At 36.4% G+C, this 22,347-nt stretch overlaps 1 protein-coding gene across 3 annotated transcripts in view; it reads right to left on the reverse strand.

The window, feature by feature from the left end:
* Positions 1 to 22,347, reverse strand: part of LOC110028942 (ultraviolet-B receptor UVR8) — a 70,444-nt gene that overhangs the window by 11,299 nt on the left and 36,798 nt on the right. For 2 of the 3 annotated variants that reach the window (XM_020731016.1, XM_020731014.1), the window contains exons 9-15: positions 22,318 to 22,344; positions 22,186 to 22,232; positions 21,991 to 22,093; positions 19,824 to 19,878; positions 19,665 to 19,731; positions 19,531 to 19,567; positions 6,748 to 6,827 (exon numbers count right to left, since the gene is read on the reverse strand). In XM_020731016.1, coding sequence (XP_020586675.1) covers positions 6,748 to 6,827; positions 19,531 to 19,567; positions 19,665 to 19,731; positions 19,824 to 19,878; positions 21,991 to 22,093; positions 22,186 to 22,232; positions 22,318 to 22,344 — 416 coding nt within the window. Of the gene's footprint in view, positions 1 to 6,747; positions 6,828 to 10,911; positions 11,134 to 19,530; positions 19,568 to 19,664; positions 19,732 to 19,823; positions 19,879 to 21,990; positions 22,094 to 22,185; positions 22,233 to 22,317; positions 22,345 to 22,347 lie in introns of those variants that run through there. The other variant, XM_020731017.1, reaches the window with a different exon arrangement.

Consider the following 22,347-nt stretch of genomic DNA (forward strand, 5'->3'; position numbering starts at 1 on the left):
CTTTCCCTCTTTTGTTTGAGTTAGCCGAGGACATCAAGAAGACAGGAAGAATGGGAAGTCAACCATCTTTTTTATGAAAGCAAAATGTAATCAGGCAGAATGTAATCAGCTCGCATTCTCCTGTCGTCTGAATTTGGTCGGGAAATTTCTTTATGTTCATCCCAAAATGGAGCTTATTCGTAAGGATTTTGAAATTGTTGGTGGATTTTGACCCACAGACGGAACCACCAATCATTCTGATCTGAATTTGTCTCTCTGGCCTGAAATTTTATTATTTTACTCAAGAAGTGTTGTATTCTATTGTCTCAGCCTATAGTAAGAACCTTAAAACGAACATTCCTATTTTTAATATTTCTCGTCCATTTGAAGCCAAGGTACTTGTTAAAAGGGACATCACTTCAATCGCTTCTGACAAAATTTGGTTAGACACACAATACCATAGATATCACACACACACACACACACACACAATACATACATACATACATACATACATACATACATACATACATACATACATACATACATACATACATACATACATACATATACATGTCACTGTCAATCACGCCCACGCTCTGCTAGGGTTTCGCCATGGCAAACCCTGTTTCTACCCCACTGCATCTCTTCGTCGATCACGCTTTGCTCGTCGTTTGTCGTTTTCATCGCTTCCGTCTGATTCGTCGTTGTCGCCGTGCGTCGTCTGCTGCTCGTGCTTTGTCAAGATAAATGCTTGCATTCGTCGAGCTCGACATCTCTGGCGTCGTGCGTCTTTGGCGCTTTCTTCAGGCTCAGTTTCTAGTGGCGTACTTTCCTCGGCTCGGCTCGGCTTCTGCTCACCTTTCGTCCTCTCTCGACTTTAAAAGGGTTTCCGCTAATCCTCCTTCAATTTTTTATCTTTCTTTCACTGCAAAATCACTGTTCTTAACGCCGCACCTTCTATTGGTCATGGTTTCCGACAGAACATATGTTGCGCCCTTGCGAGTGTTCACGCCTCAAGTACTCCTAAATCGCGTTCTTTCGCTTCTTTGTTTGAGTTAGCAGAGGACATCAAGAAGACAGGAAGAATGGAAAGTCAACCATCTTTTTTATAAAAGCAGAATGTAATCAGCTCGCATTCTCCTGTCGTCTGAATTTGGTCGGGAAATTTCTTTATGTTCATCCCAAAATGGAGCTTATTCGTAAGGATTTTGAAATTGTTGGTGGATTTTGACCCACAGACGGAACCACCAATCATTCTGATCTGAATTTGTCTCTCTGGCCTGAATCTCTCTGGTCTAAAATTTCATTATTTTACTCTAGAAGAGTTGTATTCTATTGTCTCAGCCTATGGTAAACAACTTAAAACAGACATTCCTACTTTTAATCTTTTTCGTTCATCTGAAGCCAAGGTACTTGTTGAAAGGAACATCACTTCAATCGCTTCTGACAAAATTTGGTTAGACACACAATACCATAGATATTGACAAAGAGTTGTGATTGAGTCTTTCCCTTCATATTGCTCGAATTGTCGTATGTTCGGTCACTCCATTTCTCAATATCACCCTCTACACTCCCATCTAAGACCAAAGAAGCAAAGTTCTCATCCAGAGGTAGTGATCCCCCCTCCTGATCAGCTCCAAGTTAATGACACTATTGATCATCAAAAAGATACTCCTGAAGATGTCACTACCCTCACGGGTAATATGCCACACAAAGCTCATGATGTAGGTCCCCCGATACCTCCTATGGATCTCGTGGGGCAGGGCAGACATTTCATACTTCACCTGCCCTAAAACCTATCTTAGATGTAACGAGTGTCAATATTTCTGCTGCATCTCTACCGCCTCATCAGATCGAGCAAGCTGTTACTGTTTGTCAAGCTCATGTGGCTCAAGATGTGCAACAACCTACACCTATCAGGCAATCTTACCAATGCACTAATCAGATGAGTCAATCTTCGGATGAGGATTGACAGGTTTACACATCTAGGAAAAAGAAGAATGAAGGTCAACTAACAAACTTGATGGATGACACATTGGTTGTTTCGGGTAATGACAACAAACTTAACATTTTGTTAGCTTACTCTCGTTCTAGAACGAGAGGCAGAGACAAGACCAAATTGGATCATTCGCAAGCTAACTAAATTTGGGAGTGTTGGCAAACTTTTGGCGTACAATTTCTATATCTACATTTTAATCTTGATTTTTTTTTGTTTACATGTCTGTACCTTTCATCCAACTTATTTGTACCTTTCCTTTTATTAATATATTCGCCTTTAAGCTTTTCTAAATATATATATATATATATATATATATATATATATATATATATATATATATATGCTTTTCTGTTTTGACCTCCATATATATCTTACAAGAAGATTTGATCGATCTCGATAAAAACAGCAAATGAAGAACGAGACGTCATGTGAATCAAAGTTGAGATGCCTCGATGGCTGTTGAAATTGCCCAGACAATATACCTTTGCAAAATGAACCATTCCACTATGTTCAGAATACCGAAATTATACAAGAGTGACTCCTAAATGGATACAACGGACTTCAAAAACTTCGTTGCATAAAATAGAGCCAAATTACTTCGAGTGTTGTCAAGGTACCCAATGAATCTTTGTTTATGAAACGAATGCCTTGAGAGCATCACAATTACTCAATAAGATGCCTTCTATATTTGAAAGGAGTAAGCATAATGAATAAAGATGAGTTAGGACGACGACGCTCGAATTGGGCTCAAATAATCTTGATTGTAATCTAAATGGTCAAAATGAGCTCTCCATTCACAAAACCTGATCATGTGAACGCTTACAGAGCGTCAAAGTTACCTAGAAAATGACAACCATGTTGTCTTAGTCTTGCTTGTCAAATATGCCAAATACTCTCCCGTAGCCTCCCCTCAATTCCTCTGGAGCCCTCCATCCAATTCGCCCTATCCGTGAGCATTGTCTAACACAACAAGAAAAATTTAAAAATTCTAACTATTCATTTGTGCACTGCAAACAAGGCAAGAAAAATCTTGTATTTATCTCGTGCAAGTAGTTGAAAACTTATGCATGCTTTCTAAGCGGGTAGGTTAGAAAACACGTGACGATGGTGTTATAAAATACCAACCATGTTCATCTTATATGTGGGTGAGGAGGACTCTCAATTACTCCCCCTACATGGGGGAGATGTCAGAAGGATGATAAATTTTACAGTGAACGAGCTTGCATAAAATATAATTAAGTTAATCTGTTGAATATCAAAACTTAACCAAGAAGCCAAATGCAACATAAGATTAAAACGAGCATTTAAAGTTTCGTGTAATAGGCATTGAATAGAAGAAGTTGGCCGATTATAAAAACTTACAATAGGCATATAATGAACATAATAGCTTGTTTGTGAGCAAGAGTTGAGCACAAAATTGGACCCCAATACCTCGTTAATCAACACGAATGAAACATGTAAGGGACCTGACATCTCGTCAAAAAGTAAGAGCAATACCTTTTTGTAAACTTCTAGACTCCTCTATGAGATCCAAGGACACCAAATTTACTATATACAAGAAAAACATGAGGCTTGTAAAACTTGTTATCTTTGCCAACAAGCATCAAAAAAATGCTCTCCATAAACACTCAAGAACATTTTCCATTGTGGACTTGACAGCAGAAAATTTGACCGCTAGTTCAATGAGCTGGGACATAGCCTCTCACTGTTTTTCAAAATAATCAGGGTTATGATCTATAATTTTATTTAAAAGTGACCAAGCGAGAACCTATGTTTGAAAGCAAACGAAGTTCAATATAAGATCTAGTTGAATACTCGAAAGAAAACCAATTATGAGTGGATGAATGTCTAAAAGCTAAAGGGAAATCTGGAATGCCTTAATCATCAGCGAATATGCAACGCTTATCTAGAAGCGGACAGAAGACGAACGCTCAAGATCAAAATGAAATATTGCACATATTTCAGCGATGAATATAAACTTGCAAAAATAAAAAAATTCAGTCACTTTCATATCATGCACGCATTCCAATAATAAGATATTAGGGAAAATAATAAAATTCTAGTATCAAGTCGTCCACATCATGAAAGAGATTTGTCAAAAAAGCCTTAAAAGACGTGCAACTGCAGCTCAATGCATCCAAAATTGTACAAGTACGTTATGCAGATGCATTGAGATGTGTGCATATCATCAAAATGGAAAGCCCGCATGTGCTCTAATCACCATGCTAAACATTTAAACACAGTTCGAGAATGTTACAGGCTTTAAATATTAGCTTAAGTTAAATTAGAGTTCGTCTCAAAAGGAATGCAATGTTCTCTAATATCAGTCAACCAAATTAATGAGTTTAAAATTCATGCATATGCTCCACCAATATAATAAACGTTCTATTTTATGATCTAAAAATATAGCATGAAGTGAATATAAATTTAAGCTAAAATGTGACTCACGTCAAAGTTCGTCAAGTATTTTAAAAACCGCACAGTTTTGTTTTTTAATATGCTTGTCCCTAAAGTGTAAACCAAAAGCCCATCTGTGCTTCGACAAATGCACTAAATGTCTAAATAAATGATTTGAGAATGCTACCTGGGAAAGAAAATAAGTTTAGATTAAACATATACCCGCATCAAGCATTCACATATTTTCAAGCCATGAAAAGGAAAAAAACCTTATTATCAAAAAGTAAATTAAAAAATATAGTAAATTGTCTATAAGGTGAGGTCGCAAGTTCCACTCTGACCAGTCAGACCTCTCAAGGGTTGGAAATGATAGGACTGAGCCTCTATTAAATCCGTCAGATCCATCACACAGTAAAAAATTGACAAGCTAATATTTTTAGTGTATATAAATATTAAGTTAAATCAAAAACTAAAGAATTTCGCATATGAAACCCCGATAATGGTAGTTTTGATAGTACAGATTTGTTTGGGGGCATTAGCGGCTATTTAAAAAACAGTTGTGAAGTCAGGCTGTTATTCAAAAATTTGTTATAACTATTATAAATTTGTTTTTTTTTAAGTCAGGCCGCAGCTTTTTAGCAGCCACCACAGGTAGCTAGATTTGATGAAAAAATACAGCTTTCAGCTGCAGTTTTTTTAAGAACGCAAATAAAACGTAGTTTTACCAAACAGAATAAACTGTGGTGCAACACCACATCGCCGCCCAAACACACCCAAAATCTCAACTTGAAAAAAAAATCTATTTTCCTAAATTGAGTTTTTAAATCATAAAAGCTAAAAAGAAATATTCAAATGTGATTATATCAACTAAAGTTTAAAACAAAATTTCATCCATCCACCCTCGACAGTCGTTTGTTGAGTGTGATAAATTGGACATCAACTTAAGCACATAGGAAGCTAATGTCATATAAAATATATTACTATATTCACAATCAAATAATCTTATGCAGTGAAGACTGGACCTAAGTCCTCAGTCTGCACGACTTAAGGAATGTTTGGGACCACTTTCTATCTGTTTTGTTTTTCAAATCACCACCACAGTTTTGTTTTGTAAACTGTTTTCTTGTTGTTTTTTTTTTACAAATTTCTATAATAGAAAACTGATTCTTCAATCAGAGCTGTTAAAGTGTAATGGCTACTAAAAAGTTGCGGTCTGATATTTTGAAAATAAAATAAATTTGTAATAGTCATCGTAATTTTTTGAAAATCAGTTTCTTTTAAAGCAACTGCTTCATAGTTGCTTTTTCAAACAACAATAACTGCCCCAAACAGACTCTTAGCCAATCAACTCCACAAAAGATGTGGGTGTGACCTGAGCATTCTAATTGGGTGATTTGATAAGAAATGATCCACTATATTACGATCATGATTACAACTCGTATACCCCAATAGTTTTCTGCTCTTTTGATTTGTGCAGCATAGGATATACTTGATATGGCATAAAATCCTCCATTAGCTAATTGATTCAAATTTCTCCCCTTATGCAAACATCAACCCTAGGCCTACAAGATCCCCTTTGGACAAAGCAACTCAAGGTTGTCGACAAGATTCTTCATTCATGTTGGATTGATTATCTTCTCTGACTAAACAAGCCAGAAACCATGACAACCCAAGACGGTATAATTGTGAGATCTTGATCAAGTTCAAAACCATTCCCCCCAACATTGCTCTAAGCTCATAGCGACAAATTTCATAATCTAAAACCTTAGAAATTGCAACTATACATTGAACAATAAGCTCTCTAATGACTAGTCTTCATCGAAAGTGCTCTCTCATTATTCGGGAGTAGTTAATCATAAGTGTTAGCGCCTATGAGAAACCTACAACCCTAAATTTTAAAAGCCCTCGCAAAATGATAGCTAACTATTTGAGTAGTGTCTCATCTACTGTCTTATCCGTCTTCTTAGAATTTAACCCGGAACTTCATGTAAAACTCACTCATCCCATGTTCAAGGGAAACTAAGGAGCAAATTATCAGATCCCATATTCTTTCAAAGTCTCTCTTCCATAACTACACTGGATAGGAACATTCTCAATGCCCAAACAAAAAAAATTACGTTCCAAAAAGAATAACTTGCAGCCAAGTCTCGCCAGGCCACTTTAATTCAAAATTCCACAATTAAAGCACATGTGAATATGAGTTTGAAAAGCAGATGAGAATGACTTCAGACAATATAAGAAAGATTTGCTCTTTCTAAACGTATAATAATTTGCTATGGATAGAAAAAAAGAGATCTCAAAACTTTCTTTTAAGAGAAAAAATAGCAGATGCTAAACTAAGCAAAGTTAGTGTAGAAGTTACGGCTCACCAATTGTCCCCCAGAGGAATGTTCCTCTTCAAAAAAACTGCCATTGGCACCTCCCCAGCCCCACGTGAAGATATTTCCATCTGAATAGAATTGTTGTTAGTAGATTGCTCTTTTGGTGAAGAAAAGGACAAAAAATGTTCGAATATACAGAGGAAAAGCAGCATAGAAAACTCATGCCAATCTACAATTCGAGTCAGTTCTCTTGACTAATTTGATAAGCCAAAACTTGAACTCTTGCTGTTTTTCCACCTCCGATTTGCAGTTTACTGCTATTGATAGCATGAATGATTGTTTTTAATCTCTTAATAATCCAACAAGTTAGTTGGATGTAGATCTTGGGCCTTTTGGCCTTAAATTATCTTTTATTTGGTGTTGTTTCGTTTTGAGGAATGTGTAGTTAAAGGTTTTTCATTGTCGGATCGGTTCAGCTGTTAATGGTGCATTTACATGCATTCCAACCAATTCTTGTGTATCTACATATCAAACACCTAAAACTTTGTTTTTTTACATTTATACCAGCCAACTATTTCATATCACACCAAAAATACCACTTTTAAAGCTTTTAAATAATGATATACACCTTTCCATGCATAGGTAAGGTGGTATAGATGTAAAAATTGAAGTTTTGGTGTTAGATATTTAAATACATAAGAATTGAATGGTATACATGTAAATCCTCCTTTATTCTATGGAAAATAATTGGGTTAACACTGGTTGTGTAGTTTGTTTGGATATGGGTACTGCAGCCACTATAGCTAATTACTCCACAGGACGGAATGTTATCCTGCCACTGTGGGTTATTTCAAGTTTTACCGCTTTTTCCCTGCTATGGGTTAGGGGATTAGAACTCTGTTGGCAATGCCTTTCATGTTTAGTCAAACTTTATTCTACTGATATTGGCTTACAACTTTTTAGTGATGATTTAAATTTTTTATGATTAGTTGGGATTTACCCTCGTTTTACCCTCGGTTAAAACGTTTAAATAAGCTGGTGGTTTCCTCATGTGGGTTTTCCTCTGGATATCCAGGTTAGCGTGTGGTTCCTACACGTGGGTTTACGGGTTCTATTCTAGGAAATAGGATTCTATTCTAGGCAATAGGATTTGGGTTGATATGTAGTTCAACTACCTAGCAAATTTAAGATAAACATATTATTGTTTGGTTGCTTTAAAAGTTTAAGATAGGATTTAGGCTTAATTTAAATTTGAATTGAGACTGATAGTGTGCTAACCTTATCTATTGAGCTTATTACGAGGTGTTAATAAATAGATATTATTAGTCTTGTGATTTAAAATATTAGGCTTGAAATTAAAACTAAAAAAATTCTAGTTTCAATTTTGTAAAAGCGAGTTGGATGCCTGATTTCTTTAAGCATGGCACAGATTTTATTACCTAATTCAAGTTGAAGTCATGGCCCTGTACCATGTGAGATCTATTTTTTTCCACTTCGATGAATTTGTTCTTCGTATTAATTTATCTATACAATTTGATATTGCTTGTTAAGTGCTCCTGATTCTGATATAAATTAAAGATTAGAAATCTTAGTTATGGCAATTAATTTGATTTATTCGTAGCTTTTATTTCATTTCGATTGCTTGCTGAAACTCTCATGCAGTTTCAATCATTTCATTACCAATTGATCTTATATCCTAGTATCACTTATTTGTTGTGGAAAAATGACGGCAATAAAGCGAAAAATCGGATCGAGAAAAAACTCGCAAAAACAAAAAATACAGCGAAAACACACAGATTTACATGGTTTGACAAATTGTCTATGTCTACGGAACTGCAGAAAATTTTATTAGCTTGAGAATTGATCGCCTCGACGATTACAAGAAAGAACAATCTCTCTCCTCTCTCCTCCCGAGAGCAACAATCTCTCTCTTCTCTTCTGCAGCAAATCATAGATGGGATTAAGAGCAATTAATTTCGAGTATCAAATCCAATTTGCTGTCAAACGTGAGAAAATGTCAATTTGAACAGTGGACCGGTTTCCATATTCGCAACAAATCTCCTACTTGGAGACCGGTACACTTGCAGCATCATCCACTAACTGCGTCGTCCTTTTCTTCAAACGTGATATCCTCCACCTCTACAACTCAAAGCCCCAGTCTTCATGTCAGAAGATCAGCTGAAGTCGAACACAAGTTCAACTTCTCAAGAGTAACACCCTTAGTCCACATATCAGCGTCAACATAGTCTTATAACTCCAAACCTTTTTTCCTGGGTTACTCATGTTTCTGCATACAACTCTCACTGCATAAGCAATTTTCTGCATCTGCTGAAAGCTCTTTCAACAAGTCTAGCCCTGTACCTCTTAGTGCTATCAAGCGCAGTTTTCACCCAGTACACACACTTGTTATGTAATACATTCTTCTCTCGTGGAAGTTCTGTTAGCTTCCGAGTCTGATTCCCTGACTGGGAATCCATCTTTTTCGATCGTTTTCCCACTAACGAAAAATTAAATTTCTTCTCATAGAGGTAGTTCTCTATTTACATCCTCCAGTAACCAAAATCTGTGTCATTAAACTTCTCGATCTCCGATGTCATCACATTACCTCTGGCCATTGATTTCCCTCATATTTGAACCATAGCTCTGATACCAATTGTTATAAAAAACGATGATAATAAAGCGAAAAACCGAATCGAGAAAAACTCGCAAAATAGAAAACACAACGGAAACACACAAATTTACGTGGTTCGACAAATCGCCTACGTCCACGGAGCTACAGAGTATTTTATTAGCTTGAGGATTACACCCGTCGATCGACTCGACGATTACAAGAAAGAACGATCTCTCTCCTCTCCTCTCCTCTCTCTCCTCCCTCCTCTCTCCTCTCGAGAGCAACAACCGAAGAAGCTTGGGAAACCAAATCCCGAGAGAGATAACAAAATGAGCTAACATGTCTATTTATAATTTCAACATGCTATTAGGCCCATTAAGTAATTAATCAAATAATTAATGAAGTCCACTAATTATTTCATTTTCTCTTCTCCAGGAAATCATAGATGGGATTAAGAGCAATTTATTTCGAGTATCAAATCCAATTTGCTGTCAAACATGAGAAAATGTCAATTTAAATAGTGGATCGGTTTCCATATTCGCAACATTATTTTCATGAAATAAAACCGAGCTATTGAGTTAATTATCGTGTGATTTATGAATTATCATTTTTTCTTTGCATGAAAGCATAATAGCATCATATTAGTTTTATTAGGAAATATACGTCGAATCATCTACCAGAAATGCGTGATCAACATACATTGCAAAATTTTAATTAGAAAAAAGTGACAAAATGAACCCCTTACTATCTAAGGGGGGGCTATTTTAGTCCCAGACTTTTAGATAGTGTCAAATTACTCCCAAATTATTTTAAGAGGAATTAGAAGTCCCACAATCAAAATAAATTCAAATTAAGGTTAAAATTAGCTGAGGAGTTGTGGTTCCGAGAGGCATTGCTATTTACAAAACAAGCACCCATTTCATCCATTTTTCAAAATTCTAACTCAAATATCAAAGCTGGTGTGCAGGATTATGATTTTGTCAAGTCTGAACTTTGATAAATGTTGAGTTTTTTTTTTTTTTTTTTGTGGTGTCAATCAATTTTTTTCTCAGATTTCTGGGTAATTTCATATTTTGACAAATTTAATTATCATTTCGATTTTGGAGTCAATAAAGTGTATGTTTTAAAGGCAAGATTATGTTTTAAAATTTATCAAATTCTTAATGATTGATGAATTTTATCCTTTTATTTTCGAAATCATTTTGATTTTACATTTTTGCATTAAAAATGAATTTTCCTGTTTAATCATTAATGTGAAAGATAGAAGGCAATATTATCTTTACATTTTCAATTAAAATGATCTTGATGTATTGATTTATGTAGCTTATAATATGAATAGAGTTATTGTTTTAAATGATTGCTTTGTTTGAAGAAACATTTGCATATGTTCTTTAGAATGGGTGGCGTAAGAAGAAAATATACTGCTTAAAATATGTAACTCAAGTTAAAGTGCCAGGAGAATGTGCAAAGAATACTAGAAATGTAAATTCTGTAACAAGCAAATTACTGGTGGTGTTAAAAAACATAAAGATCACTTCGCTTGCACACATGTAAATTGTTGGAGCATGTAAGAAAGTGTCGTATGAAGTCAAAAAAGAATGCTTTGAATTTTTAGGTGAATACACCACTTTAAAAGAAACAACGCAAAGAAATATGGAAGAGAAGATAGGGAATAATTCATTTTTTGGCTCACAATATGATGGTTCCAACAGTGGAAGTCATGTCTTCTTTTAACAGAGGAACTCAAGGATCAATGAATAGATTTGTTGTGAATATGGATAAAGATGAGAATACCAACTCTCAAATAATTCCTCCTCCAGTTTCTGCAAAAGAACATAGAAATAGAGTATGCTTAGACATTGCAAGATATTTTTTTTATGAAAATGGAATCACATTTAATGTGATTAGGAGTCCATCATGAATCAATATGCTTCACTATGTTGAAAATTATGGGTGGGCTACACCTTCCTAGCATGTATGAGGTGAACTTGGATGTTGGATGAGATTAAAATTACGACAACAATGGTAAATTAAGTGAAAAAGATATGGGTTGAGATAGGTGTTAATATAATGTCAGATGGTTGGTCTGGTATCAGACAAAGAAGTATTATAAATTTTCTTATTAACAACCCTTATGGGATGGTATTTTTGAAATTTGCTGATGCATTGACCTTTGTAAGAAATGCACAATTGCTATTTAAAATGCTTGATGAGGTTGTTGAAGAAGTTGGGGAGAGTATAATAGTTCAAGTTATTACAAATAATGCCAACGTCTATAAAGCTGTTGGAAGGATGTTAATGGGAAAAAGAAAGCATCTTTACTGGACTCTTTGTGCTGCTCATTGTCTTGATTTAATGCATGAAAAATTGGAACAATTGCCACAACATAAATATTTTTTCCTTAAAGCAAAGATAATAAGTAAATTTATTTACAACCATTCTCAAGTATTAAGCTAGATAAGGAAATTCACAGATAAATAACTTATCCATCCTACAAGTACAAGATTTGCCATGACTTAGTTGACTTTGCAAGGATTTAAAGAGATGTGATAACCTTTGGAGGCTATGTTTGATTTTGAAAAATGAGATAAAAGTATTCAAAAGGAAAGCAAATGAAGAAGATTATTATGAGAACTGATTCATTTTGACACCGTGTTTATCTTCTGAAGACTCAACATCTTTAGTGAAAATATTATGAATGGTTGATGGTGAGAGACCACTTGTTATGAGATTTATTTATGAAGTTATGAACAAGGCAAAGAAAAAAAATAGCAAAAAAATTAGGAGGAAAAGAAATAACTTACAAATAAATATGGGAAATTATTGATGACAAATGAGATCGTCAGCTTCATCAATATTTACATGTTGTTGTATATTATTTGAATCCTCTATTTCCTTATGACAAAGACTTTCATGTGAATAAAGGAGTTAAGGCATGTTTATATGCATGTATAGATAGAATTGTCCTTGAGTCTAACTATTTTAAAGTTAATAATCAACTTCAAGATTTTCATTTGAAGAAACAAATGTTTGGATTTAGAGCAACTCAAGATTGCTATAAGACACGATCACCTGATAAATTTCATTTATCCATTATTTTAATTCTATGAGTCTATCATTTACATATAAAATTATATCTTAATAAGTTAATATATATTCCTACTGTCCTTTAATCTTATGTCAAAATGTTAGTGGGCACAATTCAGAGATGATGTGCCTGAAGTCAAAGTATTTGTTATAAAATTTCTTAGTCTTACTTGTTCAGTTTCCACATGTGAGTGTAATTGGAGCATATTCAACCAACTAAATACAAAGAGAAGAAATTGATTGGCTATAGGTCGAATAAACAAGTTAATTTATTCTATGTTCAATAAAAAATTGAAAGATAGACACATGAAGCTACAACAACATAGAAATTGTGGTGATGAAATAGATCATTTGGCTGCTAATGATTTTATATCTGATGATGAATGGATAACGCTAATGAATGTTCAAGGATTTGAAGTTGAAGATGAACAAATGACTTTTAATGATGCGATGATGAAAATATCAATGTTAACATTGAAACGGATCAAAGAGATATTGAACTTGGAACAGCTTCTACTTCACGATCATTTAAAAGAAAGAAACAAAGTTGGGTTAGAGCTTCAAAAAAATTTAAAGATAATTTCATAATTAAATTAGAATTGATTACTGAGTTGTGTTACTAATTATATTGAATTCAATGTTAATTGATGTACGTAGAAATGAAAGATGTGATAATTGAAGAAGAATTTGAAGATAATGATATCACAGAATTCGAGGATGGTAAGAGTTATTACATATGATACTTCTTTCGAAGATGATGAAAAAGATGATGACACCGCTATGGGTTATTATTCTTGTGGCATATTTAAACCCTACGTTTAATGTTTAAATGTTATTTCAAACTTCTACAGTTTTGCCTTATATTTGGATTGAGAATGTTATATGCATGTGTTATTAAGTGAACTAGTGAAGTCTATTGATATTTAAATTCTAAGTTTTATTATTTTAAGTTTAGTTTTGATGTTTGTTGATTCCAGATTCCTGACCGCTAGGCGTTTTCCCTTGTTAAGGCTATATCAGATGATAGGTGGTGCTCTGATTTTACCCTGCTCCGAGATGGTAACTACCTCTACCTGATTCCCTCATGCAATTCTCCCCCACTCCCTATTTTTTGCTTCCAGTCGTTGGTCGCTTCCCCCTCTCCTTGTTTCTTGCTTCCAGCCGCTTCTCTCTCTTCCCCATCCCCGTTTCTTGCTTGTTGTGTAGCCACAAACCCCACCTCCACCTTTCCAGCTAGCTATCAACCTCCCCCTTAACTTCCTACCGAGCCGTGTACCTCCTGCCCCCCTCCTTCGAGCCGCAAGTCCTTTCCTGCACCACCCTCGAGAAAGCCACCCCCTCTCCTCACCACACTCCAAGGGATATCCCCTCTGATCCTAGTGGGATATTATTAGTTTGTTGGTGTTTCTATTCTTGTTCGAGCTATTTGGAGTAATAACATTTGTTTTTTCTATCAGATTATTAGCTAACTCAAGTATAACATATTTATAAATTATGTTTAAATTTATGAGTTTTTAATCCGTCTCAAGACTTATGCCTCTCCTCACAAAAAAAAACACCTTGATTCCTTATTTCGCCTTTTAAAACCTTGGATAAAACTAAAAGTAATAGCATGAGAAATACTTAAATTAAAAACACATGGAAGTAGCAACTTAAAAAAAAGACCAAAAACTAATTGACTTAATTGATTTGAAAGATACAATTCAAATAAAAAAACTAACAAGGTGAAGGCTACAAGTAATGCCAAGACATTTCAAATGAAAATGAATAGCATAAAAGTAACATTAATATAGCACGTTTAAAAAGACAAGCACAACTAGAATCAATGCAAAAATAAGACGAGAGAAATTTGTTACGTTGGTTCCGAAACCGATTCAGGCAAGGCCGATCTGGACCCAGCCGATCGACCCACCCCAGTCTTCCAATGGCTGACATGTCAATAGGAAAGGGAGAAAAACTCAGGTGCAGCCATAGAGGATTCCAGCCCCCAAGTCGGGCCCACTAAGGCTCTAATCACATACACATGGAGGAGAAATTAGGAGGCTTTTTTTTTTGTTGTGGTGGGGAGACGTGTGAAGAGTTTTTGGGATTGTTATATTAGGGTCAATAACCAAGGATTTGAAGTATGTTTCGTGTGGGCTGCAGTTTTTCTTTTCTCACTGTACTCCTAGCAACGCCTATGATTTGTGGAAAGACGATCTACCTCTCGAACAATAGATCAACGTTATATCTTATTTGCCTTCATTGGTATTAGTAAAATCAGTCCTCTACCGAGTTCCTGCAACTCTTTATTGCAATTTATTCATTCTTTGCTCGTTGGCTTCAGTTTTGGATAGTATCAAATTGGTATCGGAGTGAGAGTTTGTTGGAATAGCAACAAAGAAAGTAGATGTATTGAAAGGAGAAGTATGGCAAATCAGATCGAGAATGGAGCAAAGGTCCGCCGGCATGGAGGATAGGTTTTCTTCCATAGAGAACCGAATAAACGATCAATTCTACAGCATGAAGGAAATGATGAAGAGGCTCCTAAAGGTGTAATCTAAGGCCCCACCGACAGCTCAAGTTGCAAACCATGACCAAGGACTAACCAGAGAATCTTTTATCATATTGAATGGAAAGGAGAGCAACGAGGAAGAAAGTATCTATCACCAAGAGCTCCCCTAGGACACTGAGAGGCACTCACGTAGGGAGCACGACAAAGGAAAGAAAGAAATGGGAGGGGGTATGGCTATTAACTGAATGAGGGAGTTTCAAACTACACATGGGGGAAAATCAGTGGGAGAGGAAGTTGGGGTGGCAAAGCAAGGGCATGAAAACTAAAGATGTCGATCTTCAAAGGGGAAAAGGCACATAAGTGGGTGTAATGGGTGGAGCAATATTTTACAGTGAATGAGTTCATTGGGGAAGAGAAGCTCATAGCAACAATCTAGCATGGTTTTAATGGATGGAGGTGTAGTACCTGATACATTCGTGGGAGGGGTTTAAGGATTTCCTGTTGGAACAATCCTTAGTCATTCAAAAAGGAGACTTACAAAAGCAATTCTATGCTTTGAAAAAAGAGGGGGCGGTCACAGAATACAATGAGAGGTTCGAGCTCTTATCAGGGCGGCTGAGGGGTATTTCTGCAGTGGGACTGGAGGGAAACTTCTTAAAGGGCCTAAAGCCCGACATCTGTGCAGCCCTCTGACCTTTGAGATCACGGAGATTGAGGGAGATGATGGAGCTCGCCCAAATGATGGAAGACAAGAAACAGGTGAAGGCGACCAGCAAAGCTGGCACCACGAGGGGATTCTACAAGAGCACCTCAACGACCATGACATCGAGAACACAAACAATATCATTCCAGGAAAGATGCCAAAGGAAAAGAATACAGTGACCCATTCCGAAGGGAAATTTCAAGCACTTCACCGATACAGAAGTGCAGGATAAGAGAGCAAAAGAATTATGTTTCTGATGTAACAAGAAGTATGTCGTAGGCCACCGTTGCAACGAGTGCGCACTTCAGGTCCTTGTAGTTCATGAGGAGATAGATAGTGAGGAATCGGAGGAAGACGCGGTTGAGGAGCATTTGCACTTAGAGGTTGCGAAGGTCCCTCAATTCAGTGGTGATATTTACTCCAAATCGCACTGATATCCTCAGATTCAGAATGATGAGATAGAAAGTTGATCTGAGAGATGCTCGAAGCGAGAAATAAAAGACCCAATGTGAGCACATTTTCTAGTCTAGTCCTATTGGTTAAGAAAAAAGATCACATTTGAAAATTTTGTGTGGACTATCGGGCTTTGAACAAAGGGATTGTATTGGATAAGTTTCTTATCCATGTGATTGATGAGCTACTATATGAACTTTATGAGGCAATCATGTTCTCCAAAATCGATCTTAAGTAGGAATACCACCAGAACAAGATGAAGCCAGCTGATGTGCACAGGACAGCGTTCCTGACGCATGAAGGGTATTATGAATTCTTGGCAAAGTTGTTTGGCCTCACCAACACTCCAACCATATTTCAGTCTTTCATTAATCAGACTTTTCAGCTTAACCTAAAGAAATTTGTCCTGGTCTTCTTCGGTGACATCCTGATCGACAATCGTGCAGAGGTTGAGCATGTGGGGCACATGAGGACTGTCTTGGAAAAGTTGACGGAGAGCACCAGTTGTATGCCAAGTTGAAGAACTATTTATTTGCACAGCTAAAAGTGAAATACCTCGGGCATGTGGCGACCAGAGAAGTAGCAGCATACTGGTCCATGATCAAGGCTATAGTGGACTGCTCTTTACCCGGAAGTTTGAAAAAGTTGAAGAGATTCTAAGATCTCACTGGATACTACCGGAAGTTTGTAAAGGGGTACGACACGATAACATAGCCACTGACGAAGCAGTTGAAGAAAGAAAATTTCAAGAGGAGAAGCAACAACATGGGCCTTCAAACATTTGAAGAGTCGTGACCAGCATTCCAGTATTAGCACTCCCAGATTTCAGTAGACCATTTGAGGTTGAGACAGATGCATCGAGGTATGGATTGAAAGCAACACTCATGCAAGACCAGCGGTCAGTAGCCTACTTCAGCCAAAAGCTCACAGCTAGGGCAAGGCTCTAGTCAGTGTAAGAGAGGGAATAGATAGGTACTGTCTTGGCCATTTAGAACTGGTGGCCTTACCTGTTGGGGCAACATTTTCTAGTCAGGACGTATGAGAGGAGCTGAAAGTATCTTTTGGAATAGAGGATGGTGGCTGACTGAGGAGCATCAGAGGTGAATATTAAAGATTAGGATATGATTTTGAGATTCGGTAATGATCGGTGTTGGAGAATAAAGCCGCAGATGCAATGTTGAAAAAGATGAAGATGCTCTAGCTAACAGCCTTATCGATACCCTTGGTCCTAGATTGAGAAACCCTGAGACATGAAAGCGGGATGAAGAGCCGAGGAAAATACGGGGGCAAAAGTTGCTATGAGATCTGAACAGTCATCCAGGATATGTATTGAGAGGGCAACAGCTACTCTAACAGGGGACGGTTCGTGTTGTTAAGGGCATCGGAGTACATCCCCAAACTATTACAAAAGTTTCACAGTAGTGTCATTGGGGGACACTAAGTGGTACAGAAGACAAAGTCGTCTATCGACAAAACTTTATTACAGGAGGGTTACTACAGCCCTTAGCTTTATCAGAGAAGGTTTGAGAAGAAGTGAAGATGGATTTTATAAAGGGGTTAGCACGATCAGAAGTGTTTATGGTGATCTTAGTGATAGTGGATCTCCTGAGAGAGTATGCACATTTCATTCCATTACAATAGCCCCTATAACAAGTTCTCAGATGCTACGGTGTTCATACAAAAAGTAATTTTTTGCATAGTGTGTCGGAATCTATTGTATCAAACAAAGAGAAGGTGTTCCTCAACCAATTATGGAAAGAGTTGTTTAGGTTATGAGGAACAGTTCTTAAGAGAAGCATAACATATCATTCTCGGACAAGACAGAGGTGATCAACAGAAGCGTGGAGACATACCTGTGTTATTTTGTATTGGATGTGCCAAAGCTTTGGGCCAAGTAGATTATGTGGGCCGAATACCAGTATAATACTTCGTACCATACTGCAAACTACCACTTTCAAGATTTTGTATGGGCGGGATCCACCTCACATGATACATTGTGGGCAAAGTAATGCCAATATCCAGTATCGACAAGTACTTGAAAGAGGGACAGGATATTGGCGTAGCTCAAGGGGCATCTAGTAAGAGCTCAACAGATCATGAAGAGGAAAACAAATAGGCATAGAAGAGGTGCAATTCCTACCTGAGGACATGATTTACTTAAAGCTGGGGCTCTATTGGTAGAAGACATTGGCCAGGACGAGCAAGAAACTTTCAACACGATATTTTGGACCATACGAGGTGATGACACATATCAAGGAAGTGGCCTGTCATTTGAGATTACCACCATCATCAACACTACATTAAGTCTTTCATGTTTCACAATTGAAACGTGCTATCAGAGACATACACCTCGCCTTCACTACCTCCATCACTTAAAGAGTACCTGGAGATGATTCTAAAACCATTGGAGGTCGAAAAGTGCATCGAGATGCGGCGAAAACAAAGAAGGTATTGGTTAAGTGGAAAAATCTGGCAGATTGTGAAGTAACATGGGAGCCTTCTGAAGTGATACAAAAGTAGTTTTAATTACTCCACCTTGGGGACAAAGTGCTTCTTAGAAAGGGGAGTATTGTTATGACGGTTAAGAAACCGGTCCAAGCAAGTCGCCTGGGTCTAGACCGGTCCACCACAACCTTCCAATGGCCAGCTGGTTCAACAAGAGAGGGCGCAAAATCCTGGTGCGCCCGCGAGGATTCCAACCCCCAGGTGGAGCCCAATAAGGCTCTAACCACGTGCGCAAGAAGGAGAAATTATGGGAGTTTTGGGAGGAAAGTTTAAAGAGCTTTGGGAGGGTTATATTAGGGTTAATAACCTAGGGATTAAAGCATGTTTTGTTTGAGCTGCAATTTTTCTTTTCTCGTGTTGTTCCTAGCGGCGCCTAGGGTTTGTAGATAAACAGTCTACCTTTTGAACAGTAGATCAACGTTGAATATTATTATTATTATTATCTTTTGTTATTAATAAAATCAGCCCTCGTTTGAGTTCTCCTCCATCTCCATTGCAATTTATTTGTCGTTTGGTCATTGTTTTCGGACTAGTTCATATCAAAATTAATCAAGCCATTGAATTTACAAAACTTAATCAATCTTGTGCGATAAAGCTAATGTTGATATAATTATGCTGACACTACTTCATGTATAGATTGTTTGATATAAGACAATTCCACAGAATGGCAATGCCATCTTTTTTGTGCACACTTAATCGCCTTGTATGGACCATCATTGTAGCGTAGTTGTTTTTATCTCTAATACTTCGAGGGTGGTTATTTATATTCAAAAAGCTTGATAATTGTTCTACTTGCACTCCTTCAAATTTGAATCTATTACCAAGTATCACGTTAGATTTCCTTCAGAATGTTTGGAGGTAGCACCTGTTAAGTCTAATTCATTGCTTTTTTTTTTCCTTCACAAGAACTCAAGAACAAAGAAAATCAATATAATGATACTTAAATTCGTTTGAAAATTTTAAAAAATATGATCTTACCAGAGACAACAGCGGTGTGCTTCCACCCACATGATACCTACATAATCATCATTTATCAGGAAGAAGAAAAAAACAAAATGCAAATATTGGAGCATGATAGCATCATATATGACAGCTTTTAGAAGTGAAACAACCTCAGATACTGGTGCTTTCAGAAAAGAACTTTCAACAATCTGTGGCAAACGTATCACATCAGTGCAACTGACATTGAAACGGGTCATTTCACAATCAGTTTGAATGAACATTATTTAAAAAATAAACAATGAAAAGCATCATAAAGCACTACGGCGTACCCAAGACCAAGGCAACCGTTTTCATTTGAACCCCACGCATACAGTTTTCCATCGTCTGAACAAACACAGAAGATTAGTAATAGCTAACTCCTGTACTGACTCATAAAACTCAGCATTTAAAAGAACGTGAAACACAGCAAATAAAAAGAAGAAATATGTTATAATCCTGAATTCCCATCTATCAAGAAATTATATCTTTTGGCTAACAAGCCCTTTGGTCTACTTTCTTAGAAGGTCATACAGGCTAAGAATGCTCTAAAATTAGCACGTTTAGAACATTACACCAAAATACACCTTCATGTATAAGTCTTTCGTTTCACTATAGTTAAAACATCAAGAAAAATGTCAAAATAGTCCCATGTTTCTTTATGGGGTCATTTTAGTCCCCGAGTTTATAAAGTGTAAATTTGGTCCTCAGACTCCATTAATATGGGCTAAAATGATCACCACGAAGGACTAATTCAGACTCAATAAAAAAAAAGCATGGGGACTATATTCACACTTTTATAGACTTTGGGATTAAAATGGCCCCATGTAAACAGTAAGTGGATTATTTTGGCACTTTACTCTTGAAATATCTCACAATGTCCTCCATTTAAGTGATTGACTTCCTTATCATAGACAATACACAACACAAAATCAGCCACCACGCAATAGATTCTAGAGGTCCTTCCCATCATGTTGCAATTGTCCAAAATGGGTTCAAGGAATAATTCCCGTTGTATAACAGTTTATTGTAATAGCCAAAACACTTATCTATCAAGATATTAGTCTCTTTGTCCTAACAAACATTTTATTTTGATTAAATAGTTTACAAAGAATCTTAACCTATTTTTTCTCTCACAACTATTCTTTCAAACAGCATAAATAACAATACCCTGAACCTTTTAATGTATGCATAATGTAAGAGGCGGTTCAATTTTCCTTATTTGCCATTGTCATGCATCACCGTCTGGCATATTTTACATGCCAATGAAGGGAAGGCCCTACTTCTATACTTGCAATTGCATTTAAATAAAAGCTCACTTGCATACATAGCAAATAATTCTTATGTATTGACATATCTCACGCCTAAACTTTGAGCTTTACACACATAGCACTCAAATCTTTAATACCAGGTCAAAAATAACACTATTATCACTTTTTAAAAGTAACATACACTTTTTCATGCATGGGTTTAAAGCACTAAGTGCTATGTACATATGAAAGATTAGGTGTGAGATATATAAATACATAACAACTGTGTACTGCATATGTAAATTTCCCTTGAATAAAAATGACTACAAAAATTATTAAAGTACGGCAACCACCACATCTACCTTTCATTGATGAGGTAAACAAAATGACAAAACTCAATATAGTTTAAGTTCTTTTTTCCTTAATTTTTTTAAACAAAATGCCACTTCGATCTTGCTGCCTTCATACCGATTAAAGATGAGCTAACTAAACAAAGCATATACAGCTACTATGTTTGATTGACAACATGACCGCCATCTCTAGCAACCTTTAGTAGTCAATCTTTACACTCGAGCTTCAAGCATATTATGACATGAAAATAAGAAAATATATCATATAAAGCCTAGCAAACAATCTATTTCCGAGCGTTGCTTTGACGTATTCTAAAAATAATCTTTTAGTAACTCTTGAATGCTAGACAACCAATTGAAACCAAAGAAATAAATAAATAACAAAATCATCGAATTTCACTACATGTGAATTCAGTAACAGCACTGCACCAACTAAACAATCTCCGAATTTGGTATGCTTATAGACGAGAGGAATCCAGAGAGCCCGAGATCACTCAATTATCCATCATAATGTGCATCACAATAACCGAAATTGTAAGATTATGACCAATGCCTAAAGAAAGGGGTTCGATAACTTAATTACAGACACCATAACTATAACTTAATTGAAAAATCAAAATGGAAATTGACAAAAGGGAAGTTTCCACCTCCAACAACGGTTGTAAGGCTTTGGGCTCCACCCACATCATCTTTGTCAAAAGAATAAACTTGTAATGCTTTTTTGAAGAAACAAATTTATAAAACAGGTTCTTGCTTCGTTGGCTGATGTGTAAAATAAAAAGTAATTTTATTTTCACGAAGACACTTGCATGCTACAGCTACTAGGTAATTAAAAACTCAGACATTGTTAAGAACAGTACTTGTCACAATACAAGTATGATAACCCCCACAGGCAACTTCCTCTGAGAGTGGAAGTTTCTCAACAGCAGATGGTTCAGAAACCTTCTTTCCTTCACTAAAACCCTGCATCATAAAGGACAAGCATATAAATGATTATTATAAAAATAGTTAAAAAAACACAAGAAGTACAACCATAAAAAGCTAAAAGGAAATACCAGTACACCAACAGCCTTTTCACCAAATACAAAAACAGAACCACGTTCTTGAATGTGAATCATACAAAAACTAGTAAGAAAAGTTTAGAACACATAATAATAATTGGAAGAATAGCATCCAGATAGATTTACCATCAATGCAGGCTGAGTGCAGCATTCCTG

Source organism: Phalaenopsis equestris, unplaced genomic scaffold (assembly GCF_001263595.1).
Source record: "Phalaenopsis equestris unplaced genomic scaffold, ASM126359v1 Scaffold000540, whole genome shotgun sequence".
In the NCBI taxonomy this organism is placed as follows: domain Eukaryota; kingdom Viridiplantae; phylum Streptophyta; class Magnoliopsida; order Asparagales; family Orchidaceae; genus Phalaenopsis; species Phalaenopsis equestris.